This window comes from Penicillium oxalicum, chromosome VII, assembly GCF_001723175.1.
Source record: "Penicillium oxalicum strain HP7-1 chromosome VII, whole genome shotgun sequence".
Lineage (NCBI taxonomy): Eukaryota > Fungi > Ascomycota > Eurotiomycetes > Eurotiales > Aspergillaceae > Penicillium > Penicillium oxalicum.
In genome coordinates, this window is record NC_064656.1 from 1,626,654 (window position 1) to 1,649,222 (window position 22,569).

The window sequence follows — 22,569 nt, forward strand, 5'->3', positions numbered from 1 at the left end:
TCTCATTCTCCTGATGGCTGGAGATTTCCCGCATTCGTCGGTCTGGTTGTGATTTTGAATTTTTGAATGTAATATTAAAAAAAATAAAATTTGGTGGTTCGCCGATCCAGTCATCGTGGAGGTGCTCATCGAGTCTTGTCTCATGTTTCCCTTTCGTTTTGCTCTCTCCTGATTACTCTATCCAACGATGAGAGGTGGAGTCTGCCAAAAAGGCTCGGCGTTTGACTCTTACCAAGTTACACCTTACCAAGTTACTGGCACCTTGGGGGACCAGCTCAGCTCGGAGCACGGAGAGTCCATCGGCCCTCGGAGACTTCTGGTCGGGCCTGACGTATATCCGGAAGGACTGCACTTCCGGTCATCTCATGCTTCCGTGGGACCACTCCAGACTCTGGCAGAAAGAGACCGAGTTGAGCGAGGGCTGAAGGGCGGAGAGTGTGACCCTCTTGGGGGGCCTTGACGGCTCTGACGGCTCTGACGGCTTGTTCTTGTGGTCCTCGACGGGCACAAGAGTTGCCGAGAAGTCGCATGAGCGATTTCTTCGACCTTCTCCCCTGCATAAAAATTAGTGTCGACGGTGTGCCCATGTTCACCAGATCTGTGAGGGTTCTCAAAAGTTTCCTCCTCGAACAGAAGCCGGTAACATAACGGTGTTCAGGTCTTGTCCTCTTGTTTCTTTCCTGTATTCTCATTACCAGTAATACCTCGCGCTACCTCGCAACCATCCGAGATCTCTTGGGGCGGTTCTGTATGCCCGGGTAACGGTTTCAGTGCGGTGCTAGTAAGGCGACTTCGCCCAGAGCTTGACGAAAACCGGGAACAACATCATCTTGATCGATCGCAAGCCCGATACCAGGATGATGTGGCTCAGAAATCCTTCAGAGCATCTCTCGGCCCTTTTTTTTTCTTCCCAGCTCTGCCACCCTATTCGTCCGAGCCACTTTACGTTCTTTTTATGAATTTTGCTTTTTAACCTTTCATTTTTTTTTTGGGTTCCCCTCCCTCCCAAAAAAGAACACAGTCCATCTAGGACCTGACCTTTAGACTGAGCTAGGGTTGATGAGTTTGACATTTTGAAAATTAATTATCGACGCTGACATAAACTTCTCACCTCCCTGCTCTGGGGAGGGCCCTGTGTCTTCACCATCACATCACATCGATCCACCGAGACCATCTGGAGTTCCATCTGAAGCCTAAGTCCCTTGCCATGTGGTCGGGCGTGGGTGAAGGCTTGGCGTGCATAATGAACGACTGTGCAAAGCGGGATTGTGTTATGACCCTGGATTCAGCGCATGAGAAGCCTGGATAAAATCGGTCGGCAAGACTCTGCCGACCAGACCACAGTTCAAGTCTCCATTTCAGTCTTGTAGAGTCCACTTGGGATATGATCGTGGATGGCCTCCCAAAAAGAAGAAAAAAAAGAACAGAGTTATGCCCTAGGTCCAACGCATGATCACTCCATGACATCGAGCTCGGATCATCGTTGGTCTAGTTTCGGGATCTTTCTCGATCATCAGAGATCAACGTGTATTTCCATTCCCGTCACTGAGTAACTTTCGGGGGTGGGATCGACCGTGTGGAGTATGAATGGAGTCGCGCAGACCAAGGGGGGGGGGAAGGCAGCGAAAGAACTCTTCGGGGAGTCTCGTGTGGTCAATTCCAGGTCCCCGAGGTGTTTTGGAAATGCGTCCAGGATGCACAACCCTTGAATGCGGGTGCGCTGGGGTGAGAAGGAGAGCATATCTACTCACTATTGTTCGGTTTCTTGAACCCCGAAAGCGAGGTCCCCATGATCGACACATCTACTCGGTCGTCGGATGGGCTATTCGAGACGCCGGCCAAGTACCTGGCGCATCCTTCCTCTTGTACCTGTCGCTGTAATACTCTCTAGATTGATGCCTTCTCTAATTTGCCTCAGCTCCTGGTCCTGATGTGCGTATCGTGCTACTGTGGAGCTATCGGCCAGGTCGTCGCCCCTGACAAGCTTTATGTCTCTAGACCGTCCCTAAGTACGTACCTTAGGCCCTCAATACTTTACATAATTATGGTAGTACGCACTCCGGCGAGAAGCTACCCCTCTGCTCTGGCGGACCCTGGTCGCAGACATGCTCTGATTGGTAGACTTGGCAGCTCCAACAAACGAACAGCATGCATCGCGGTTGATCGATGAAGTTGAACTGACATCAGTCACGCCTCACAAACAGAACCCCGACCCTGAATGTGTAAATCCACACTGCATCTACGGGTCATTGAAATGATACGTTTGATCCTTCCACCGTCTATACACACGCATGATAGCATAGCCCCCTCCTAGTTCCGTGACCATCGATCGACATCGTAAGCATAATGGATCTCGCTGCCCAGCATACCAAATAGCCACCGTCTCGGGTTCCTCTTTTTTTCTTCTTCGGAGGGGCTTGTCGCTGCCTGGCCCTTTGTAGTTGACCTTTGGGGCTCAGCTAGGAGGAGCTAGAGCTTGCACACGGCAAGCCTCCCTGTCTGTTTCACTGCGTATACGTAAAGGGAGACGCCAGGATCAATATTGTGACCCGCGAGAAGATCGACCGCTGCCGACCGTTTTCCTAATTCTTTCATTTCGCCTTCCCGATCGCAGTGTTCAGCCCCTTTTTGATCCTTCCATGATCGTCCTCGAATCCTTCCCTCAAACCCATCACACCTGGATACGAGAGTCACACTGACACCTACATATACACCCATCAATAAACATAGCATGGGCTATATCTGTCAGGAGAGAATGGGCGCTCTGATCTTTAATTTTGATTAGCTTGGAGTTGGAGGAAGCCACCCTCTGTGCAGCTGCTCTCCTCTGGCTTCGATAGGCGTGACGACTCTACTCCGGATCCGCGGTGCCAAGTCTTCCACCTTGGTCTATCTTTGTCCAACTAAGCACGCACTAACTCGGGACTAGTTGATGGGACCAGGGCAGCTAGCAGCTAGCAGCGAGTTTTCATGAAATGAAATCGAAATATGGCGCATTTTGTATGATCACCGGCTATATACGATCCCAATCACAATCGTCTTAGTGCCTCCTGTGAGATAGGACTCTACCCCACTCCCGGTGGATTTAGCTTTCTGTTGCAAGTTGCGCCCACCCGGCGCTCGGGTTTGCTGACCGAGAAAATAAAAGGCCAGATCGTTTCGAGCGACGAGTAACCTTTCATTCTACAGTAGTCTCACTACCGCAACCTTCCATGTATCCATGGCGTAGCACTTTTGTCAAGATGCGACACGATGAGGCAAAGCGCTAGTCCCTCAGGAATATACACTAAGCACGGCTGAAGTTTAATCCCACGCCAACTTTCTCCTCCCTTTCCTTCTTTCCTCTTTCCTCTTTCCTCTTTCCTCTTTCTTTCCCCTGCCAACTCCCGTTGCCGATCTCGATGACTTATCCACGCGGGGAGTCCACCTGCCCTTTTTAGTCAGCGGCTGTCAGTGCCTATTAGGGAGCTCCGCTCAGTTTTCCTTTCTGAAGTTCTCCCCTAGGCTGAAAAGGCGCGTCTTCGTTGATCCGTTTCACACCCAACCCTAAGCCCAAGCTCACCATTGCCCTCTGTGACGGGACCAGAGCTCATCAAATCGACGATCCCCCCCTTCCTGGAAATCTACCCCAACTCAAATCCCCCGAGCCTCGACAGGTTGGCACGGCCCAAACTGCAACCTGGAAAACTGCGATAACACATGGACCGGTGCTTTTAGTATTTTTTTTCTCCCCTAACGGTTGGAAATTTGATTGGTTCATTCGTCGAGCTTTGAACTTTTTACGTCTAGGTCTTTTATCTCTTTTAAGGGAGGTAGGTACTGTAGGTAGGTTAGTACAGGATTTAGCACGTTGTTGGAACAACTACCTACACTAGATCACTTCATCCACATAGAAGGAATGGTGTTGTACTGTTGACGAATATAAGTATGAATGTACACCTACACACGTAGGTGATGATCACACAATATCGAAACATATTATTGATCTCCGTGTATGCAGCCTCAACTTAGTTGGTACTCACTACGACCCTCCCGTCTCCGCGTGATTCATTACTGACGGGGCTTCGCTCATCTCATTGCCCCCTCCCGATTGAGCGACTTGGCAGTCTGTTGCTTTTTTTTTTTTTTTTTTTTAGAAATTTAGTGCGTATGGTACGCCATGCGCCTCTTCGCCGAGACCGATCCTTCAGGACTTTTGTCTTTCGATGATTTGGGGGCGAAGCAGTCTCAAAGGGCGCTCTGGGGGAGAGGAGAATAAGATTAGAGCGGCGCAGGCGGAAATCACCGTATTTGGTACGTTGGTCATGGCATATAACGTACGAGTGGTAAAGTCTGTGTATATTCTTGAGTGTGGGATTTACAAATTAGAAATTAGGCCGTGAAACCTCTACTGAAGGAGTCATGCTGGTCTGTGATTCTACAGAAAGACTGATTTGCCTTTTGTACAGTCATTGATAATACAGTACTACTCATGACTGTTTAGCGAGTGACGGAGTTGGCAGGAGTTAGAACCTTGGGAAGTAAGAATTTTCCTCGAGACTAATAATCACTGCAGTACATGAAGTTCCTGTTGATAATCATCACTCATTTAGACCTCTCAAAAGTACCATCCTGACACATCGACTGGAAAGTCCGTACACACCTTTGTACACACCTAATAGGAGAACAACAACTACTAATTCAGACACTCCTGAATCCAGAGCTGTGTGGAGGACACCCGCAACCTTATTCATCGTCGATGACGTGACCACTTGACCAGTTGACCACTTGGAGAAGAATTGGTGTCTTCTGATTGGCTTATCAAGTAGCACACTTTTCTTCGCTGATAGTTCGGAGAAAATTAAGCGCTAGTCTCGAGTCTCCCTGGTCCTTGGTTAGTTGGTCCACTACTAACTACCTACTCTTCCCTAGCTTGTACTGCGACATGATGTGTTATTATTGTGAACCGTTCCCTGTTCTTGAAGTCGAGGTACAATGGATGCTAACAAGTCATCATTGAACATTGACCCAGAGGAGAGAGAAAGAAGACCAGAGACGGCTCGACGTGGCCCATCCGTGTCCGAGCAATCATCACATGTTCAAGTGAGGGCTTCTTTACCTCTCTGCCGGGTCAGTCCCCCTTGTGACCTCCCTGCTGGGAATACACTAATGCGCCAGACATCCACTGATAGTGTATGTCTGCGAGTCTTCTTCGTAGAAACTCGTTTTCGCAACTTTCTCGTTAAATCCATTGGTGCATTGAACTGCGCCTTCCGAGGCCATGCTGATCCCCACCAGAACTTCGCCTCGTTGTAGGAAATTGCGACACGATACGCCCACCAGAAGAGAGTGTTTTTTTAGAGTGTCTAGCTGTTCCAAATGACGAAATATCCGATGATCGAGGCAGCATTGAGTGAAGCAGGTTTGACAAGTCTTGACTTTTGGGAATTCTTTTTCCCTCTCGAGGTTTAAGATACCACAGTGCTGGCTGCTGTGCTTTTACCGGTGGAAACATCCTGGCATCGCTTGGACCACGCTGTGAAGCTTATTTATGTGGGTATATCGACTCACTGACGTGAAGGTGAGGCAAGATAAGAGTCAAAAGTAAACATGTTGAAAGGAAAACCCCCCAAGCGTTACCAATCCTGAGTCATGTTTTCCCAAATCACAAGGTAGACGCAGCCTGGTCAATGAGCTTCTATGCACTACGCCATCCTATCGATTCTTTTCTAACCTTTTTCCAAGCCGCTTGGATCAACCGAGCTTAAGCATGATGACGCGATATTGCAAGGCACGAGAGTGCATAAAGTGTAGTAGATGGCGAAGGATCCGACCATGTACGAGGCGCTTTGTGCCTTTGTGCTCCACTTGATCAAACTTTGATTCATCAACTGCACTGGTCCTAGATGAGTAGGTGGATTGATACTGGGTAGCGTGCTACCTTTACTTGAGGCAGAAGGATATGGACGCTTCTATGGACCTCAATGAGCGGTGAGCGCTGCTGGTTTCAGGAAGTTCTCCCTCCCGGGCTATCAGCGTAGTAGCCAACAACCTCCACGCCTCGATTGCCGGATCTACACATCGTCTATGCGGCACCGGGGGTGACACTTGGGGATCGGTTATGTATACTTGTGAGGTGGAGACTAGGGAGTACCAAATTGTCGAAAGAATCCAACAAGATATATAGACTAGATACCTAGCAGTATCATCCGAGACTCACGTTCGAGTACGTTGGATATTGCTCAGATGTAAAATTGTATAATCAATTAGAGGGTCAAGTCAAACCAAATAGCTTTGTTTCACCTATTACTGTTAGCTGGGGCTCTGTACACGTGCGTTTTGAGGTCATTCAACCTTCCTTGCCTGCGCTGACTCTTCAAAAATGCAGAACCTTGGGGGAATATATAGTCTATGACTCCATTGTGATCAGCTAGCTCCCCCCTCGACGACACCAGAGCGGACTGTAAAGTCATCGCCGTGTAAGCGTGAAGTTTCTACAAGTCAACAGTGTCTGTGGGCCATGCAGTGTCATCCGCGGAGTTAACGTCAAATAAAGTCGATAATATCCGTGCTCTATGACCGGTTGTCCACGAGAACCGTCATCCATCGTCCATAGAGCTGGGTCATATCTTTGATGTTTGTGTATTGCGATGAAGTTCAGTATCATACATGATGCTTTACGACACTCAATGCTAACTCAAAATTGAATACTCATAATACAAATTTCCAGCCGGACCAACGATGAGAAATGGATGAACAACTCTCAAGAAGGTTCTAGCCGTAGCAAAAGAGAGGGAAAAAAAATCAAAAGGCTCGACTTATCTGATCCGGTCTCATCATCCATCTCATCCCGTCTCGAGGAATAATAATACCCTGCTTTTCCACGTTCAGTCCATCCATTTTCCAAGCTACCGCCAGGTAGTTTCGAGCGACCACACATGAGCGATCAGATCGGCGTATTGCTGATTTTTGAGGCGAGGCGAACTGCAGTACAACCCTACATCCACCAGTGCCCCTCCTTCCCCCCCTCTGATGCTGTGCTCCATCTACCACGTTTGCTCCTCGTTCAGTGGGGATGCATTAGATGCGGACACCGGATGGATGTAGCCGGTCTCGTCTAGACTTATTCATCTTTCTCCCTCCATGATGGAGAGAGCCCACTGCCTACCTAGGTAGGTAATTCAAATCCACCTTTGGTTTCTACTTGTAGACTCCTCCGGACGTTCCACTCCCGTAGGGCTAGACAATGACAGCCATCGACACTTCAATATTGAGACGACTGCAATCGATCGCCCTCGACCATTCCGAGCCATTCGACTGGAAGGTCCAGAACGAAATGGGAGCACCGATTCGCATCGCATCAATGAGGGAATCCAGTATCCAGTTGCCAGCGTGGAAAAGGTGGAGAGAATCATGGAATATACAGGGCTGGATCACCGCACTGTAGAATACTTTTCTGCATGATCCACTATTCTTTCTCGACTTTTGTGTTGTTGTTCTTTTCTCGGTTCGGTTGCCGATGTTCCCTGACGATGGCCCGTGGGCGATGACCTCATCGCTTCGACCAGTGCCGCAGTCATCGAGTTGGGGGCTGGATCAGGAAACATAGACGGCGATTTTTACAGAGTTTACAACCATAGCACTGGATAATCAGATGTGGTCTAGATACATACATCATTCTTGGGGAATTTGTCATATTTTTCACTGGAACTTCCAAGCATTGAATTCTGTACATCTAACCGGAATCCACAATTAAACTTGTAGAGTTTGTAGGGTTGCAGAGCTGTACAACCATCCCAACAAGGCATAATCCTCCGCCCGGTTAGTTGCCGAGCGAAAGTGGGGGGGGGAGAGCCAAAAGCCGAGAAAAAAGACTTCTCCTCCGGTTCACCAAAGTTGATCCGATCGCATTTGATCTTGTCGAAAAGAAACGAAAGAACAAACGCCCTAATTTTTTTTTGCTGGTTTTCGTTTGCTGGTCCTGTTTTGAAAGCGCGAGACCCAGTAAAATGAATCGATTCCGAGTCAGTCGTTACAGACCGACCCTCCGTGTGCGAGACCAATTGGGATAGTTCCAGATGAGTTTATTTTGGATTCTGGACCCAGGGTGGAAAAAGGACAATAGACTGCGCGATGACCTCATTTCAGGCGAGCAGGTCTCTTGTCTTGGCGAGTAGAGTTACATACAGTAGTGCTACTGTACCCCTTCAGCCTTGTAGGGTGTGTAGGCGATGTCCGAAAGTGGCGGAACGATCGTACTGGGAGTGGAGGGCGAGATGTGAAATGTGAAGACAATAGAGACGCTGGTGTGCTGTATTGGGGGATCAGTGAAAGTCCGCTCCCGATGCCGTATCGCGGAGATGAACGAATCGCGGGATTCTGTCGGCAGGTGCGATGAGACCGAGGCATCCCATGTTGAAAGATGGAGATGAGGTTTTGTTGGGACGAGGCTAAGTATGTAGAAGCGAAGTAGGAAAGTTTACTACAGTACCTTCTCAAGTACAGGGATCTTACAGTGGATTGTGTGATCTTCGGAAGGGCTGTATGACCCCCTCTGTGTATAACTGATTCACGAGCTATACAATCAAAGTCCAGATAGAAAACACCCTACGGCGGTGACGATTCAACTGAAGAAGGCCAGACTTGTTTTAGTCAGAGCCCTCGTTCATGCATGTTCCAGCCTCCCCTCCAGTCTTCTCCAACTCTCTTGGGTCCTCCTCATTCACCCTTCGCGAACCTACCGATATGCCGTCATTTCCGTTCCCTCAAGGTCGTGATCTGGCCGTATATCGGATGGCGTTCCCTTGGCGATCTAACACTGATGTTCGTCATGTCAGGGCCGAAGGGGGATCGTCCCGTGAACGGCTGGAACCATGGTCTCACTTGCATTGTCTGAATGGCTTCCATCTCGAGAGGGCCTAGGCCTATCAGACTTTCTGTGCAAGGGTGGACGCGAATACCCAATGGCAGAATATTGGCTCAGAAGGGTCGAGTCCCATCTACGGGAGCCAGTGCGTACGGTTCGTGTGTGTTTAATGTTTGGAGATGGGGTCCAGTCATTGTCTTTCTGAATGCAGACCTGGTCACTTCTGATTTCCTCTTGGCAGGCGGAAGTCGCAAAAATGAGTTCGAATTCATCATGTATTTTCTATTGGACGATTCAACTGCCTTGATCCGTCATGGCCCGGGTCTACTGTCTACCGCTGCGCAAGAAAGCTTCGTAAAGAATCATTGCTCTTTTGGATTACTTTTGTCGGATCGAACGTCGCTCTAGTGTACGTTGTCCAAGATCTAGATCTACGAGGAGCGGAATGAACTCAACTCGGATGCGGCACCGGAATAGCTTGCCGAGACTGTGAAGTGAGACCCACTAGGAAAGTTCATGTCGTGGACCCATTGAATCGGGTAGAATGGCCGAGTTCTTTTGTCGAAAAGTTCCAACCTCATCAGTCAACTTGGCGTCATGGTGAATTCGAAGCGCCTGTTGCACGTCAGAGCTGTAGGCGAAGCAGAAGGAGTTTGAAGAGCATGGCTGAAACTAGACACCAATGCAGATGAGGTAGGAGATGTGTGGATAAACGACCGATTGGCTGACTTTCAGTATGGACCATAAGTCGTCAGGCTAATCTAGACCAGACCAAGGCCGTCGACGGAACGAACAGCCCTGCCATTCATCCTTCTCCCTTTCATGATGGCCTCCAACCCTGGCCAGCGGCAGCTTCCCACCGGCCGTGTGAGAACAACGACTTCATCGACTCAAAGATTCACATGTAGAATTCACGCTGGGATCGACTGTCTTCTGCAGAAACACTAGAGTGTCCCCGAGAGATATCAGCATATTGTGCTGCGAGTCGAAGGAATTATGATGCCCCTCGGACGCATGCCACGGTATGCTCCGACGACGCGACCGACGAGCACTGTCGAGGATCACGAGATGGTCCCAGCGTGGGCCAACGCAGGAAGGCCACAATCCCATTGCAAAGTGAATTGACTGGCAAAAAGTCTTCTTGAAAAGGACTATCTCTCGTGCGCTCATGTCCATGAACCCACAGCCATGCTTGCGAGCACACTTTGGGCCCCAGCTCGAGCTGATCGACCGAGCGTCTGTCAACTCACTCTTGACTTTCGCAACGGGGACAACGGGCAACAACAGGTCTGCACGGTCAAGGACATTATCGTGTTCTACCTGTATGATTTTGGCACTATTGACGAGAGTCCTTCAAGCGTTGCGTGGCCTTTTGGTTGATCATGTCTACGGCAAGATCAATCGTCTGCCGACTGAACGGATTTGCGATATCGTGGACGCAGAAATTTGCATCTGCGTTGATCTTGGATTCCGACCATTGTACACGGTACTCTTCCTGACTGGCAGTGAGATTGAGTACACATGCTACGCCGTCCACGATGCAAGCCGGCGTTAACTCCCCGTGGGAGACATGCCCTCTGATACGGGTGCTCATTAGCGGCAGAGACCATTGTCAAACCACCATGACTCCCGTTGCAGGCACGGGCCTAGTCCTTTGACAGTGGGTGACCATAGTACCGATCGTTGGATCATATCCAACACCCAACCAGGGGGATGCCCAGATGCCAACGTTCAAGATCGTTCCTGAGATCTGCCACGTGCAGATGACGATGGTCGGAAGGGGAAAAGATGAACGATCTTTCCTGATCCCAGTGGCTACGGACCACTGCTAGAGTGGGTGATGATTTTCCTGGCTCCTCAGTCGTTCGATCGGATCTCGATCGCGTTTCCCGCCCCTTCATAGCCCGCCCGCATTAGATCATCTTACGTGGGATGATCTCGGACGGAACGGCGAGAAGCTTGTGTTGCGGGAACGTACCACAGCCGCCGTTGCCACAGATCTTGATTGCGATCTTGTCCGCAATCGCGCAGACGGCCCCGACGAACATGTCGAGTATGTATTGTAGACTTGTCCCGTTTGCAGTCAGCTTCAAAACAGGGCGGGTCAATAAAGGAGATTGTCTCCGTGCTAGCCTTCGAGATGACGCAATCATTCAAAGCCGCGGCGGCTTCTGACAGATGACGATTCCAGAACTCAAACAAGCTCAACGGAAGGGGGGAAGGAGACGGTTGAGAAAGTACGAAAACGAGGGGCGTAGAATACTTGGACCCCAAGAGTGTGGATGATCTTTGAAGGGGCCAGAACGAGACACTAAGTCAGACTGCAGAACCAAGATGGAGGCTGGTGACAAAGATGAGTCCGACTCTGTCGACTCGAGGAGAGAGAATTGGAGTAGGGCGAGACGGGTGGAAAGACAGAGAAAGACGGCCCGATGTATGACCAAACCACTTGTGAACCTGTGTTAAATCAGGGTTGGATAGCTTTTTCTCCAAGGGAAAAGCAAAAAAGCATGTATGTCTGGCTCGTCAGCTCTGGATGTGTACCACCGTCTCACAATTCGGGATGCTTGGAAGAGATACACAGTAGAACAGCAGTGACGCCACCTTATTCTACGATACGTTTCTACAATGCACAGTTCGTACATGCCCTGCGAAAGTCCGAAGTCTGAGCAATCTGCACTCGTCAGGAGAAATTTCCCTGGGAAGTAGTACTCGTAAGTAGTAGGTAGGAGCTTTTCACCAGGACGTGGTAAGTACTGCAATCACTTTCGTGAGTACTAAGTCTTCACTCATGCAGTGAGAGTTGCGGGGTCCGAATCCTAATCGGGCAGGTTGCGGTGGTTCGTAACTCGAGGCATGTACAGGATCAGGTGACGCGTACATATGATGTCTCAGGCATCACTCGGAAATCTGGACCCTTTGCATCTCCAACAGGGCCAGAAACCCAAGTCCGTGGCGTTAAAACCTCGACGATAGAACCAAAGAATCAGGATCGTCCCGGTTTCATCAACTCAGTGAGCCGATGAACGGTAGACTAACCGACTCGACTGGAATCACCGGCGCCAGGCCAGTGCGGACTGGGGACTCCATACAGTAGAAGATTACGGCACTTGGCAGCGGAGTCTGCATCTCTCACCTACTCCATGAGTCCATGAGCACTCGCAGTCAAGGCATCCTTGCCTCTCTTCCATGTCTCCTGAGTCTTGCAAGACGCCAGCTAACCCTGTCACCCTGCAGCCGTTTCTCCACCAGCATAGACCCCCAAGATCTCGGCTTGAAGTAGCTGCAGAACACATCCTGAATCAGTCCTCTAGTATACCGGGCAGGCGTAAACCTAGTCACGGTCTCCTCTAGTCAATCATTGCTCTCTCTGGGCGGAGGTTGGCTGGCTGACTGCCTTGCGAGTCGGGAGGTCATAAGAATCAATCACCCTGCACGAGGGGCATTCTTCCGAAACGGGAGGGAAGTCTCCTGGTGTGGTGCCTCCTTGACGTAGGGGCACATCCAAAATCCTGAGTAGGGATCTGCCCTCGACCTGTTTGAGCCGTGGAGTCGTTCGTTCACAGCACCTGTCATCTGAGGAGGCTTCGACCCTTTTCTTAAACTATCCAGCAATGCGAATGCGAGAGTGTCCATGCGCCAATCGACAGGGTCCCTCAACCACGGCCCCAGTGACTCTATCTGGGCTTGGGCTTTTAGACCTTCCACACGGGCTAATAGACAGTCTCGGTCTCCGGCCTCTGGACCATCCAGCAGCAAAAGGTCCCGCATCCCTGGGTTGATTTGTCATTTGTCAGTTGCCTCTTTTGTGATGGATCATCTCCGACCGGGTGTCCACAACAGCGCCACCACGCTGGATCAGCCCGTAGGTTCAATTCCTGCCACGGCCCACGTCCTCTCCACGCCCTAACAATTCCCTTATCAGCAAGTGGGTGAGACGAAGAAATCAGACCAGGGGAGGGGGATGGACACAGAGAATAAAAAAAACAGGAATCCAGCCAGTTGAAGTGCTACCAAGATCCTGAGGGATATCCACAAAGCTAATCGATCGCCTGGAGGTACGATCTGACCTCATCCCGATCCTCGTCATTCCCTGGTGGCATTCCAAAGCGTGTCCACAGCCCACAAGGAAAATGAACGTTGCTCCGACCCCGTTCTGTCTTCGTGTTCGTTCGAGGTGATTGGCTCCTTGGCCTCCTCTGGAGGTCCACAATGACATCTGGTGTACCTTTGAAAAATGGAGGAAAAGACCAAAAGAAAAAAAGGAAAACGGGGGGGGGGGGGGGCTGTGAGACCCATTTTCTTACTTGCTCGAACGGATCCCCCCCCAATCCCCAGAACCCACCAGAAGAGCGGAAAGAGGGAACAAAAAAAACCTATTCGCACCAGTCGCCGCCCAAGTGACAGATCGATCTATCTGACACTTACATTCACTCCCTTCTCCGACCAACTCAAACTCAACAAGCAGTCCTCTCTTGCTTGGTGCAACTTCGCAATATCTGGCGATTCGTTTGTGCAATTTCAAAGTGGTGGTCTCATCGTTGAAAACCTTCCACCGTTGAAATTCCAACGCATTGGTTCATTCTACCCGAGACGGCGGAACTTCTCTGGGCTTTGCATTCTGGACCCCACGTAGACCGATGTCTGCCGCCTGCTCCTGATAGCGTCATGGCAAGCACGATGAATAACTTTGAACTCGAATACTCTGCCGCTGCTCCAGAGAATGATTCCCCCGACACCAGCGACGGAGCTCTACACTCTTCACTATCGTCAAGCGATCCGTCCCTGATGGGCTTCCCAAACGGCCATGTGGCGAACTACCCGTTCGCTGAGATGCTCTCGCAGGACTTTGATCCCTCTCTGCAGTCCTTTGATCAAATTCCCAGATCCCAGGGAGAGATCGAAGGGCGTCTGTCGTCTGTGATGCTGGGGTATGACCCTCCAACGACTGGAGTGTCAATGCCTATCAGTTTGGACTCGAACGGTGCTTTCGCCTATGACATTCCAACAACCTACCCCTCCACCACCATGGGCTTAGTGCCCACCATGGACGAGTCCCAAATACAATCCGCATTTCCTTTCCATTCATCCCTGTCGCAGCAGAACCAATATCTCTCGTCACAGCAACAGGTACCGCTGCCAGAATTATACAACGGCCACACAAGCACCACCACCAATTCGACGGAATCGTTGGAAGACTCGGACTTTTCACGAGCCAGTGAGCGATCGCAGCAATTGAGTCTTCAGCATTCCATTCAAGACACCCAACGCTATACCCCGTATCCGCCCTCTCAACAGACGATATCCTCATATCGCTTATCGCAACCCATTGCCATTCAGCCGAAAAAGCCCATTGCTGCAGTCAAAGGTGAGTGGTCGTCGTCATGTAGCGTAGCCTGCTGCTGGGCCTGCGTCTCAATCGATCAAGAGCTGACGCCGCTCTGTGTGTCAGAGGACCTTTCGCCAGGCCTGGCGACTCCCGATGCCGTATGTACAGAGCACACTGGAATTTACTCGAATAGTGGATTTGATGTGTTGGGGGTCCTGGTAAGAGACTTACACCTCCGCCAATCTCTTTGCGACCGGGTCAGATGTTCTAATGACTTTCCTTAGTCCCGTGTGGCCATGCGACCAAATCCGAAAATCAATATCGGCGCTGTTGATCTGTCTTGCGCCTTCGTCCTCTGTGATCTGAAGCGGGAGGACCACCCAATCGTGTACGTTTCGGACGCCTTTGAACGATTGACTGGGTACACCAAGAACGAGATCGTCGGCCGCAATTGCCGCTTTCTCCAAGGGCCCGACGGCCAAATCATCCCGGGCGCCAAGCGAACCTTTGTTGATGGACAGACGGTTCATCGTTTACGATCCACGATTCACGATCGAAGCGAGATCCAGACCAGTATCATCAACTACCGCAAGGGTGGTCAGCCATTCATGAACTTGATTACGATGATCCCCATCCAGTGGAATTCGGAGGATTACCGATTCTACGTCGGTTTCCAGGTCGACCTGGTAGAGAAGCCGGACGCGGTCAAGGGACGAAACATCGGTACGGGACGCCCGTAGATTCTTGACCTTCTCACTGCTCGAGAATGACTTGCTGACCTCCCTTCTACAATAGACGGCACATATAGCGTCAACTACCAACGTGACCAACTACCAAAGTATGTGGTCCCTCCTGCCGAAGTCTTCAGACAACGGCCGGATCTGGCCACCCATTTCGGCCATGATGAGGTGACCGCTGTCCTCAACGCCGCGGGTGTTCCAGGCTCTGGCGTGTCACGCCAGTATCTAGATCGCATCCTGGTTGAAAACTCCGATGATGTGATCCATGTTTTGTCCTTCAACTGCGAATTCCTCTATGTGTCGCCATCATGTAAGCGAATTCTGGAATACGACCCATACGAGCTCGTGGGCAAGACACTATCAACTATCTGTCACCCGAGCGACATTGGACCGGTGATTCGTGACCTCCGGGCCAGCACGACGCCAGCGCCCGTGAGCATTGTATACCGGATTCGACAGAAGTATAAGGGCTACATTTGGTTTGAGGCCCATGGCGCCTGGCATATCGACCCAACACAAGGGCGCAAGTACATGGTGATGACTGGTCGTCCTCGGCCAGTATATGCCTTAGACCAGGTTGCCCAGCTTGGATCCAAGGCCGCTCTATCTGAAAATGATATTTGGGCCAAGGTTTCACTGTCTGGGGTGATCTTGTTTGTGACATCCAAGGTGAAGCCGGTCTTGGGCCGATCTCCCGATGATCTCATTGGCAAGAGCATGCACGAGCTCATGGATCTCGACGGTGATCCCAATGCGATCACTGAAGCGCTCGAGCTGGCAGCCAGTGGCCAAGGTCGCGACGACGGCACGAAGAAGAGCGGTGAACCGCCCTCTTTTCGGCATCAGATGCGACACAAGAAGGGTCACATGCTGTCAGCCCACACCACACTCTACTCTGGCGACTCCCACAATGTGCGCCCTTCGTTCTTGGTTGCTCAGATACGATTCGCTCGTGCATTCCCTCCTTCGTCGGCTGCTGCATCTGCCGCCGAAGATGAAGAGCTCGGCAATGTGCCCGGTTCATCCAAGTCAACGACCCTGACCACAATGGACCCTAATCCACCCATGCAATTTGGCGCGCTGGGCCAGCGCATGCCATTCCTTTCCACGGTCGCCGGCCTGAACGGTCTTCCCTTGGGTAACCGTAGCATCTCTCCCTCCGATGTCCCCGCTACCTTTTTCACAGAGCTGAACCCTACCCGTGGCTCCAGCTGGCAGATTGAACTTCGTGAGTTGGAGAAACAAAACCGCGGGCTGGCGGATGAGCTGCAGCGCCTGCTAGCCCGTCGCAAGAAGCGCAAGCGCAAGCAGAGTGCCGTCTCTGTCGAGAAATCTTGTGCCATGTGTAGCACAAAAAACACGCCCGAGTGGCGCCGTGGCCCCAGCGGTAATCGTGACTTGTGCAACAGCTGCGGTCTTCGCTGGGCAAAACAAGTCCGCAACAAGGCGCAGGCCGCGGCTTCGGGGAAAGCCGCCCCAGCAAACGCTCCTGCTCCCGTTGCTGCACCTACGGCGAAGGCGTGAAAACTTATGATGTTTTCCCCTCCCCACTACTCTTCTGCCCTATATGCTTGTCATCGTTTCAAAAGCGAGTCAGTCTCTGCTGAAGCCTTTTCTCCAAAGGGTTTCATGACGTTTGTTCTACCCTCTGACCACTTACCGCGTTTATTTATATCCGCGCGGATGAATGATCGCTTGACGAAGCGGACATTGAGTTTCATCCCATTTTATTATATCCTGATATTTCTTTTTGGCGCCTTTCTGGCGACGTTGAAGGAGCATGAGTTTGAGCGAGCGAGCGAGATGGTTTTTTGGTTTGTCTTTTTCTCTTTGTGGCTGTTATACCCTCCGCCATTTTGAAGATGGCGACGCTGCTATTGTCTTCGGGAAATCTTCTGAATAAACAGGGTTCAGGCGTGTGTTGGGTTCGATCTTTCTATTTGGGTTTTTTGTTTTTGATTTTTTTTCAACCCCCTGTGACCATGAGCTGTTTATGGATGATCGAATCCATCCACAGAGGTTCCTGTGTCTTTCTCCCTCTATAAGCTTTGCTCGGGATTGATGTCTGTCTTCAATCTGGCCGGATGCATGATTTCATTTTTGGATCGACAACCGGAGACCCCATAGTTTCTGGACTGGGCCGTGGTAGGAGTTTGAGCTTCCTGTGGCTTGTCTGTTTCCATGTTGTCTTGATGCCCACTTCGATATGCATAAATTCGTACTTTTTGCCAAACATATACGTCTGTCCAACGTGACAAGACATGTTATCCCCTACTTATCATACCATGCTCAGACAACAGGTTCGGGACTGGAAGCTCGAAGAAGAGAATACCTGTGTCTTTGTCTATTTAAGTGAGATCTAAGCCCAACACCTAGCCCATTCGGTTTTTGTTTGAAGTGGTGTGCTCGAATGGGCAATCTATCCTTGCCGCACATCCAAAATAATGTACAGCGGATCGAGAGATGTCAATTCGTCTCCTCCCCTCCCCCGTCAGGACCTTGAGACCTCAGCCAAAGCTCGTCTCTCCATCAACCAACTCTTCAACCATTCACGCTCTTTAGCCTCAGCCTTGAGCCCCGTCAGCATGGCCGCCACATCGCCACCACCACGTTCCTCCACCGCAATCCGAACCTCACCCGCACTCAACGCATCCACTCCTCCCTCCCGAATCATCCGATCATCCAGTTCCAGATAATCCAGATACCGCACCAGTCTCGGCCGATACACCAATCCCGCCAGCACCGCCCCCAGCGCCCGGTCATGCTTCTTCACCAGTCCAAACATCGCACACGCCTGCTGAACCTGCTGCGCACTCGCCTCCTGCGCAAACGATCTCCGCGATACTTCCACCAGCACCGCACGCTCCGCCTCACTTCCGGCCAGGCAGACCGTGCGGCCCACGGTCGCCGCATAGGCCTGCTGCGCAAGATTCCTCCGCTTGGACCCAGCCTCGCGGTCTTTGCCCACTTGTCCCGGTACCCGACACGTCGCGGGGGTGATGGCGCTCCCGAAGATCGGAATGATCAGCGGTGTGAATTCCCCGCAGATCAGCAGGATCAGGGTGAAGGGGATCATCCGCTGGACATCTCGGGCAGAGCGTCGGACGAGCTGGAACCGCCCGCGGCCTAGCTTGAGTTCGGGATGGATGGTGTCATTGGACTCGCGAGAGGGAGCCTGAGTCTGAGCCTTGGATCCAACGACGCCGCGAGTGCGCGGTGGCAAGACGGGCAAGTACGTGGGGAGACCGAGTTCACGTCGAATCGGGATTGAGGCCCGATAGTTGTAGTATACGTTTTTGAGGCCGGTCTTGTAGAAGGCGACGTATGCGGCCGACGGCGACGAGTCGCTTCAATTTGTCCGGGGTGGATGCGGATGCAGGCAGAGCGTCGGGCGTGTCGAGCGGTGGAGGGAAGGTGCTGATTGGGGCATTGAGGTGGGATTGACTGAGGGTTTCGAGTGTGGGTGTGGGTGCGATGAGAGTTGAGGATTTGGTATGTTGGGTGGGAGAGCGCGCGCGTGGTCGGTCTTTGCTGGCGGCGGAGCTGGCGGCGGCGTGGGCAGTCGCCGAGGTTGAGAATTGAGATCTCGATGGTAGATTATGGAGGTGGAGGTGGTGGTGCAAGTCGAGCGTGATGTGGCGATAGGGGGAGTATTTGTGTGGACATGATTGAAGAGGTGTCCGGAGGAGGACACTTCTCGTTGGGAGGGTCGTCATGTCCGTTGTGGATTGGGGAGAAGTTGTTGGAATGAGTCCAGGGGCGTTGGTGCGGACCAAAAACGAAGGGTTCCTGGACTCGTGGAGGAAGTGGATGCCGTGTCTTTCAGGCGGCCAGGTTCATCGAGGAGTTTCACTTTTCAAAACGAATTTGAATTTCATTTGCTCATGTCTCTCAAGGCGGAGAGGTACCGATTTTGTATCTTTGCCAATTCTTTATTTTATTTTGAAAGATAGAGACACCTTGTAGGTCTCAGGTACTTGGACGGAATCGGAGAGTTAATCAATCATAGTACAGATCAAAATGAGAAATCCAGTGATTGGTTCCTCGTCACGAGGCTTCAACCACGTACTCGACCATCAAACACTTGGGCTCGCCACACTTTGAGCAGTGATTTTGTCCATGTGCAGGGATGGATTCCAACGCGTCGAATTTTGTTCATGATCTATGACTGGAGGAACTGGACGAGATTGAGATTGGTCTTTTCAAGTAAGGACCACCCGGTGACGGCGGGACTGCATCGATGATATGAGAGAGACCCGTCCGCTTGTGGGGGTTTCCATTCATAGATTTCTAGAGCCTCTGCCCGCATCTACTGTCCACCCAAGGCTTCAGACACTTCAGACTCATAGAAGCAAGAGCGGACCTGGTAGGTATTGGGGTCTTGTGATGGACAATTTAGCGCCATCGCACGCTCTATGCCCTCGAGTTGGAAAGTCTCTGATCATACTTGCTCGCCTCGGCTCGTCATTCCGTGGGTGAGGAAGAGAAGGGAGACGTTCATGGTTTGCCACCTCCGACGCGGTGCGCGTCTTTTGATTTGGATGATGTCGACACAGTCTCGATTCGAAAAGGTGATTCTATCTACATCAGGCGGTCTGAGAGGCAGTCAAGAGTGAAGTGTGTGAGTATCTTTATATTGGACACACTCTAAACTGAAGGGTCTTCAGTGTAGAGACTTATGGTCTACACCACTACAGACGTAGGTATGTATATAGTTCGTACACTCAACAGTCAACATAGTCACGATCATCCACTTTTGTCAGAGTGTTGTCGTGTACTCTTTCATTTCCAAGTAACCAGCAGACTCTCTTCCCCCTGTCGCAAGGACTCCAAGTCAACCTAGTCTCTCCTCTCCACTCGTCACGGACTCGAACAAATCTCTTCCGGTAGACTCGTCGAGACTGGCTCTCAAAATGCTGTCCACGGAGAATTTCCATTTCGGTATTCGAGACTGATCAGATGACGCGTTTCGTCATCCCACTCCGTGAGCATCTCATGCACTCGATCCTTGACATGACCCCATCTAGACTTCGATTCCCGACACTACTCCAGACACGGGACAGAAAGGGACCCGCATGGTCGTCGACTGGTGGAAGATCTCGATTGCGAAACTGCCCCTGAGTCTCCGACCAACAGACGGCGCTGGGCCGAGGATTTCACCCCCTGGTTTGAAGTAAATGACGACCGGAAGATCATTTTACACCAGAGGTGGATTTGCCTCTTGCAGTACCTTGGCCTCCCCCGGGAGGTGGGGAGCATAGTGTCTGGTAGTCTGGGCCTCTCTCCATGCTTAGACAAAGCTTGTTCGCAGACAGATCGACACGCGGTGTTTCTCCCATTTTAGCATGTCATTTCCCAGAGGGTGGAAGGATTGGGCCACAAGGTCGCATGGTCCGGTGGACATGCCATCCAGCGTTTGGTTTGTGAGATCTATATGAGGCCCGTCACGCCCGCAGGCAGCGACCGAGATGGGATCTACATGCAGAAGCGTAAATCAGTCTTCTTTGTACTTGATCATTATTCTTGTGATTAACTCCCAAGTCCTTCTCCTCCGTCTTTCAGAGTCATGAGACTCTTAACTTTGCTCTCGTTGGCGGCCTCGGTGCTGGCAGGAAGTCGCACGTCGGCTCCGTCTGGTTCCATCGTGGTGGCCAAGTCTGGCGGTACCTACTCTACGGTAAGTAGAGACTTGTCTTTTCACTCAAGAGCTCCTCGTCCGAGGAGGGTAAATGAAAAGAAAAAAAAAATTCAAATTCAAATCCTGAATGACCCAATGTGCTAATGACAGTTATCTAGATCAATCAAGCCATCTCAGCGTTGAGCACCACTACCACCTCCACCCAGACCATCTTCATCAAGGCGGGTACCTATGATGAGCAGGTGTACATTCCCAAACTCGCAGGTGAGCTGATCATCTATGGACAAACAGCAGAGTAAGTGATATCCATCTCTTTTCCCTCCATGTTGGAGCCTCTTTGATACGGTTCATTGACGACTTTTCCCTCCTTTTCATCTTTTTTTAACAAACTTCCAGTGACACTTCCTATTCTTCCAACACGGTCACCATCACTCATGGGATCAGCTTGGCGACGGCCAGCAACGATGACAACACCGGTAAGATTCGAAAGAGAGAACAAGAAAAGAGGAAGAAATAAAGAAAAAAAAAAGACACGGCCTATCTTGATGACCATCGAGACACTAATTGACCAACCAGCAACACTCCGGAACTACGCTGCCAAGTCTCGCATCTACAATATCAACGTGAAGAATACATATGGTCAGGGTCATCAGGCTCTTGCTCTCAGTGCCTACAATACTGAACAAGGCTATTATGGCTGTCAATTCATTGGATTCCAGGGTATGTCTCTCTCTCTCTCTCTCTCTCTCTCCAGCACTATTGCCGACACATATCCCCCGTCTGCGTCCTGCGTCAACCTTTCCACGGGCTCCTATCCCATTACACACTTACTCACACACAAACTCTCTTTCCTCCCTCGTAGATACCGTCCTCGCCGAAACCGGCTACCAAGTCTACGCCAAGTGTTACATTGAAGGCGCAGTCGATTTCATCTTTGGCCAGACGGGCAACGCCTGGTTCCACGACTGTGATATCGGTCTCGTCACCTATTCAACGGGGACTATCACCGCACAAGGTCGTCCCTCCAGCTCCAGCTCGGGATACTTTGTCATCAACGGCGGCACTGTCAAAGCTGCCCCGGGTCATACGGTGGCTGCAGGAAGCTATGCGTTGGGTCGGCCCTGGACCGAGTATGCTCGAGTGGTTTTCCAGAAGACGAATCTGAGTGCGGCGATCAAGTCGGCGGGATGGGATGTGTGGTCATCTAGTTCGCCGAATACGGCGGATGTTTTGTTCGGTGAGTATTCGAACACTGGGAGCGGTGCCTCGGGGACGCGGGCTTCGTTTGCCAAGAAGTTGTCTTCGGCGGTGTCGATTAGTAGTATCCTCGGGAGTGGATATACAAGCTGGGTGGATACTAGTTATCTTTCTTGAAGGGTGGAGAGAGAGATCAAGGCAGAGGCAGAAGCAGCTTTGTGGAGAGGAAATTGGGGATCGAGCCTCGGGGATCGAGAGGATTGGAAGGCCGGCAAAGCTTGTCATAAAGATCTTCATACGACAGAAGTGGAATAGGAGATGAGATGATGAGATAAGGCGATTTGTTTCCCATGAATAAACATTCCTCTCGAAGAAGCAAAGATCATAGATCCGACAAGTACAACCGATCTTCTTTCCTGTTCATTTCTTTTTCTTCTCTATATGATCAATTGTTATTATTGTTACTATTCTGAATGCCTCTTTTTTCTATCCTACCACAACCTCCCCCCCCCCCCAAAAACAAACCACCCCAATAAATTCATCTCGCATATCATATCACCTACTCGTCCCCCCCTTTAAACTCCATCTCCAACTCTCTCCAATTCTTCCCCCCACTCCCCACCAATCACCATCACCAACCACGTGACTCACCCGAGTCTCCCCGCGCGGGGAACCCCCCGAAACCCGCTCGCCTGCACTACCGTTCCGCTATCCGACATTCTTGACATTCTTGGCCGATCTCTTTCCTTTCCTTTCCTTTTTACACTTTCCCCCTCCTCCTGCTGCCCCGCCATTCATTCCACCCTGTTGATTTTGATTT

General features: G+C 51.0%; 6 protein-coding genes across 6 annotated transcripts; 3 read left to right on the forward strand and 3 right to left on the reverse strand.

Annotated features, from left to right (window-relative positions):
- Positions 1–187: 187 nt before the first annotated feature.
- On the forward strand, positions 188–460 carry POX_g09097 (uncharacterized protein; the record flags this gene model as incomplete). The annotated part of the gene is made up of 1 exon (XM_050117862.1): positions 188–460. The coding sequence occupies one exon, from the start codon at positions 188–190 to the stop codon at positions 458–460; it is 273 nt and encodes a 90-aa protein (XP_049966006.1).
- A 7,713-nt stretch (positions 461–8,173) lies between these two features.
- On the reverse strand, positions 8,174–8,393 carry POX_g09098 (uncharacterized protein; the record flags this gene model as incomplete). The annotated part of the gene is made up of 2 exons (XM_050117863.1): positions 8,174–8,290; positions 8,346–8,393. The coding sequence occupies 2 exons, from the start codon at positions 8,391–8,393 to the stop codon at positions 8,174–8,176; spliced, it is 165 nt and encodes a 54-aa protein (XP_049966007.1).
- A 1,334-nt stretch (positions 8,394–9,727) lies between these two features.
- Positions 9,728–10,893, reverse strand: POX_g09099 (uncharacterized protein; the record flags this gene model as incomplete). Its single annotated transcript, XM_050117864.1, has 3 exons — positions 9,728–10,134; positions 10,190–10,420; positions 10,773–10,893. The coding sequence occupies 3 exons, from the start codon at positions 10,891–10,893 to the stop codon at positions 9,728–9,730; spliced, it is 759 nt and encodes a 252-aa protein (XP_049966008.1).
- Positions 10,894–13,513: 2,620 nt separating this feature from the next.
- On the forward strand, positions 13,514–16,438 carry POX_g09100 (White collar 1 protein; the record flags this gene model as incomplete). Its single annotated transcript, XM_050117865.1, has 4 exons — positions 13,514–14,213; positions 14,298–14,392; positions 14,459–14,897; positions 14,970–16,438. The coding sequence occupies 4 exons, from the start codon at positions 13,514–13,516 to the stop codon at positions 16,436–16,438; spliced, it is 2,703 nt and encodes a 900-aa protein (XP_049966009.1).
- A 967-nt stretch (positions 16,439–17,405) lies between these two features.
- Positions 17,406–18,630, reverse strand: POX_g09101 (uncharacterized protein; the record flags this gene model as incomplete). The annotated part of the gene is made up of 2 exons (XM_050117866.1): positions 17,406–18,221; positions 18,250–18,630. The coding sequence occupies 2 exons, from the start codon at positions 18,628–18,630 to the stop codon at positions 17,406–17,408; spliced, it is 1,197 nt and encodes a 398-aa protein (XP_049966010.1).
- Positions 18,631–20,480: 1,850 nt separating this feature from the next.
- Positions 20,481–21,926, forward strand: POX_g09102 (Pectinesterase; the record flags this gene model as incomplete). Its single annotated transcript, XM_050117867.1, has 5 exons — positions 20,481–20,591; positions 20,711–20,847; positions 20,949–21,028; positions 21,129–21,272; positions 21,415–21,926. The coding sequence occupies 5 exons, from the start codon at positions 20,481–20,483 to the stop codon at positions 21,924–21,926; spliced, it is 984 nt and encodes a 327-aa protein (XP_049966011.1).
- Between the last annotated feature and the right edge of the window lie 643 nt (positions 21,927–22,569).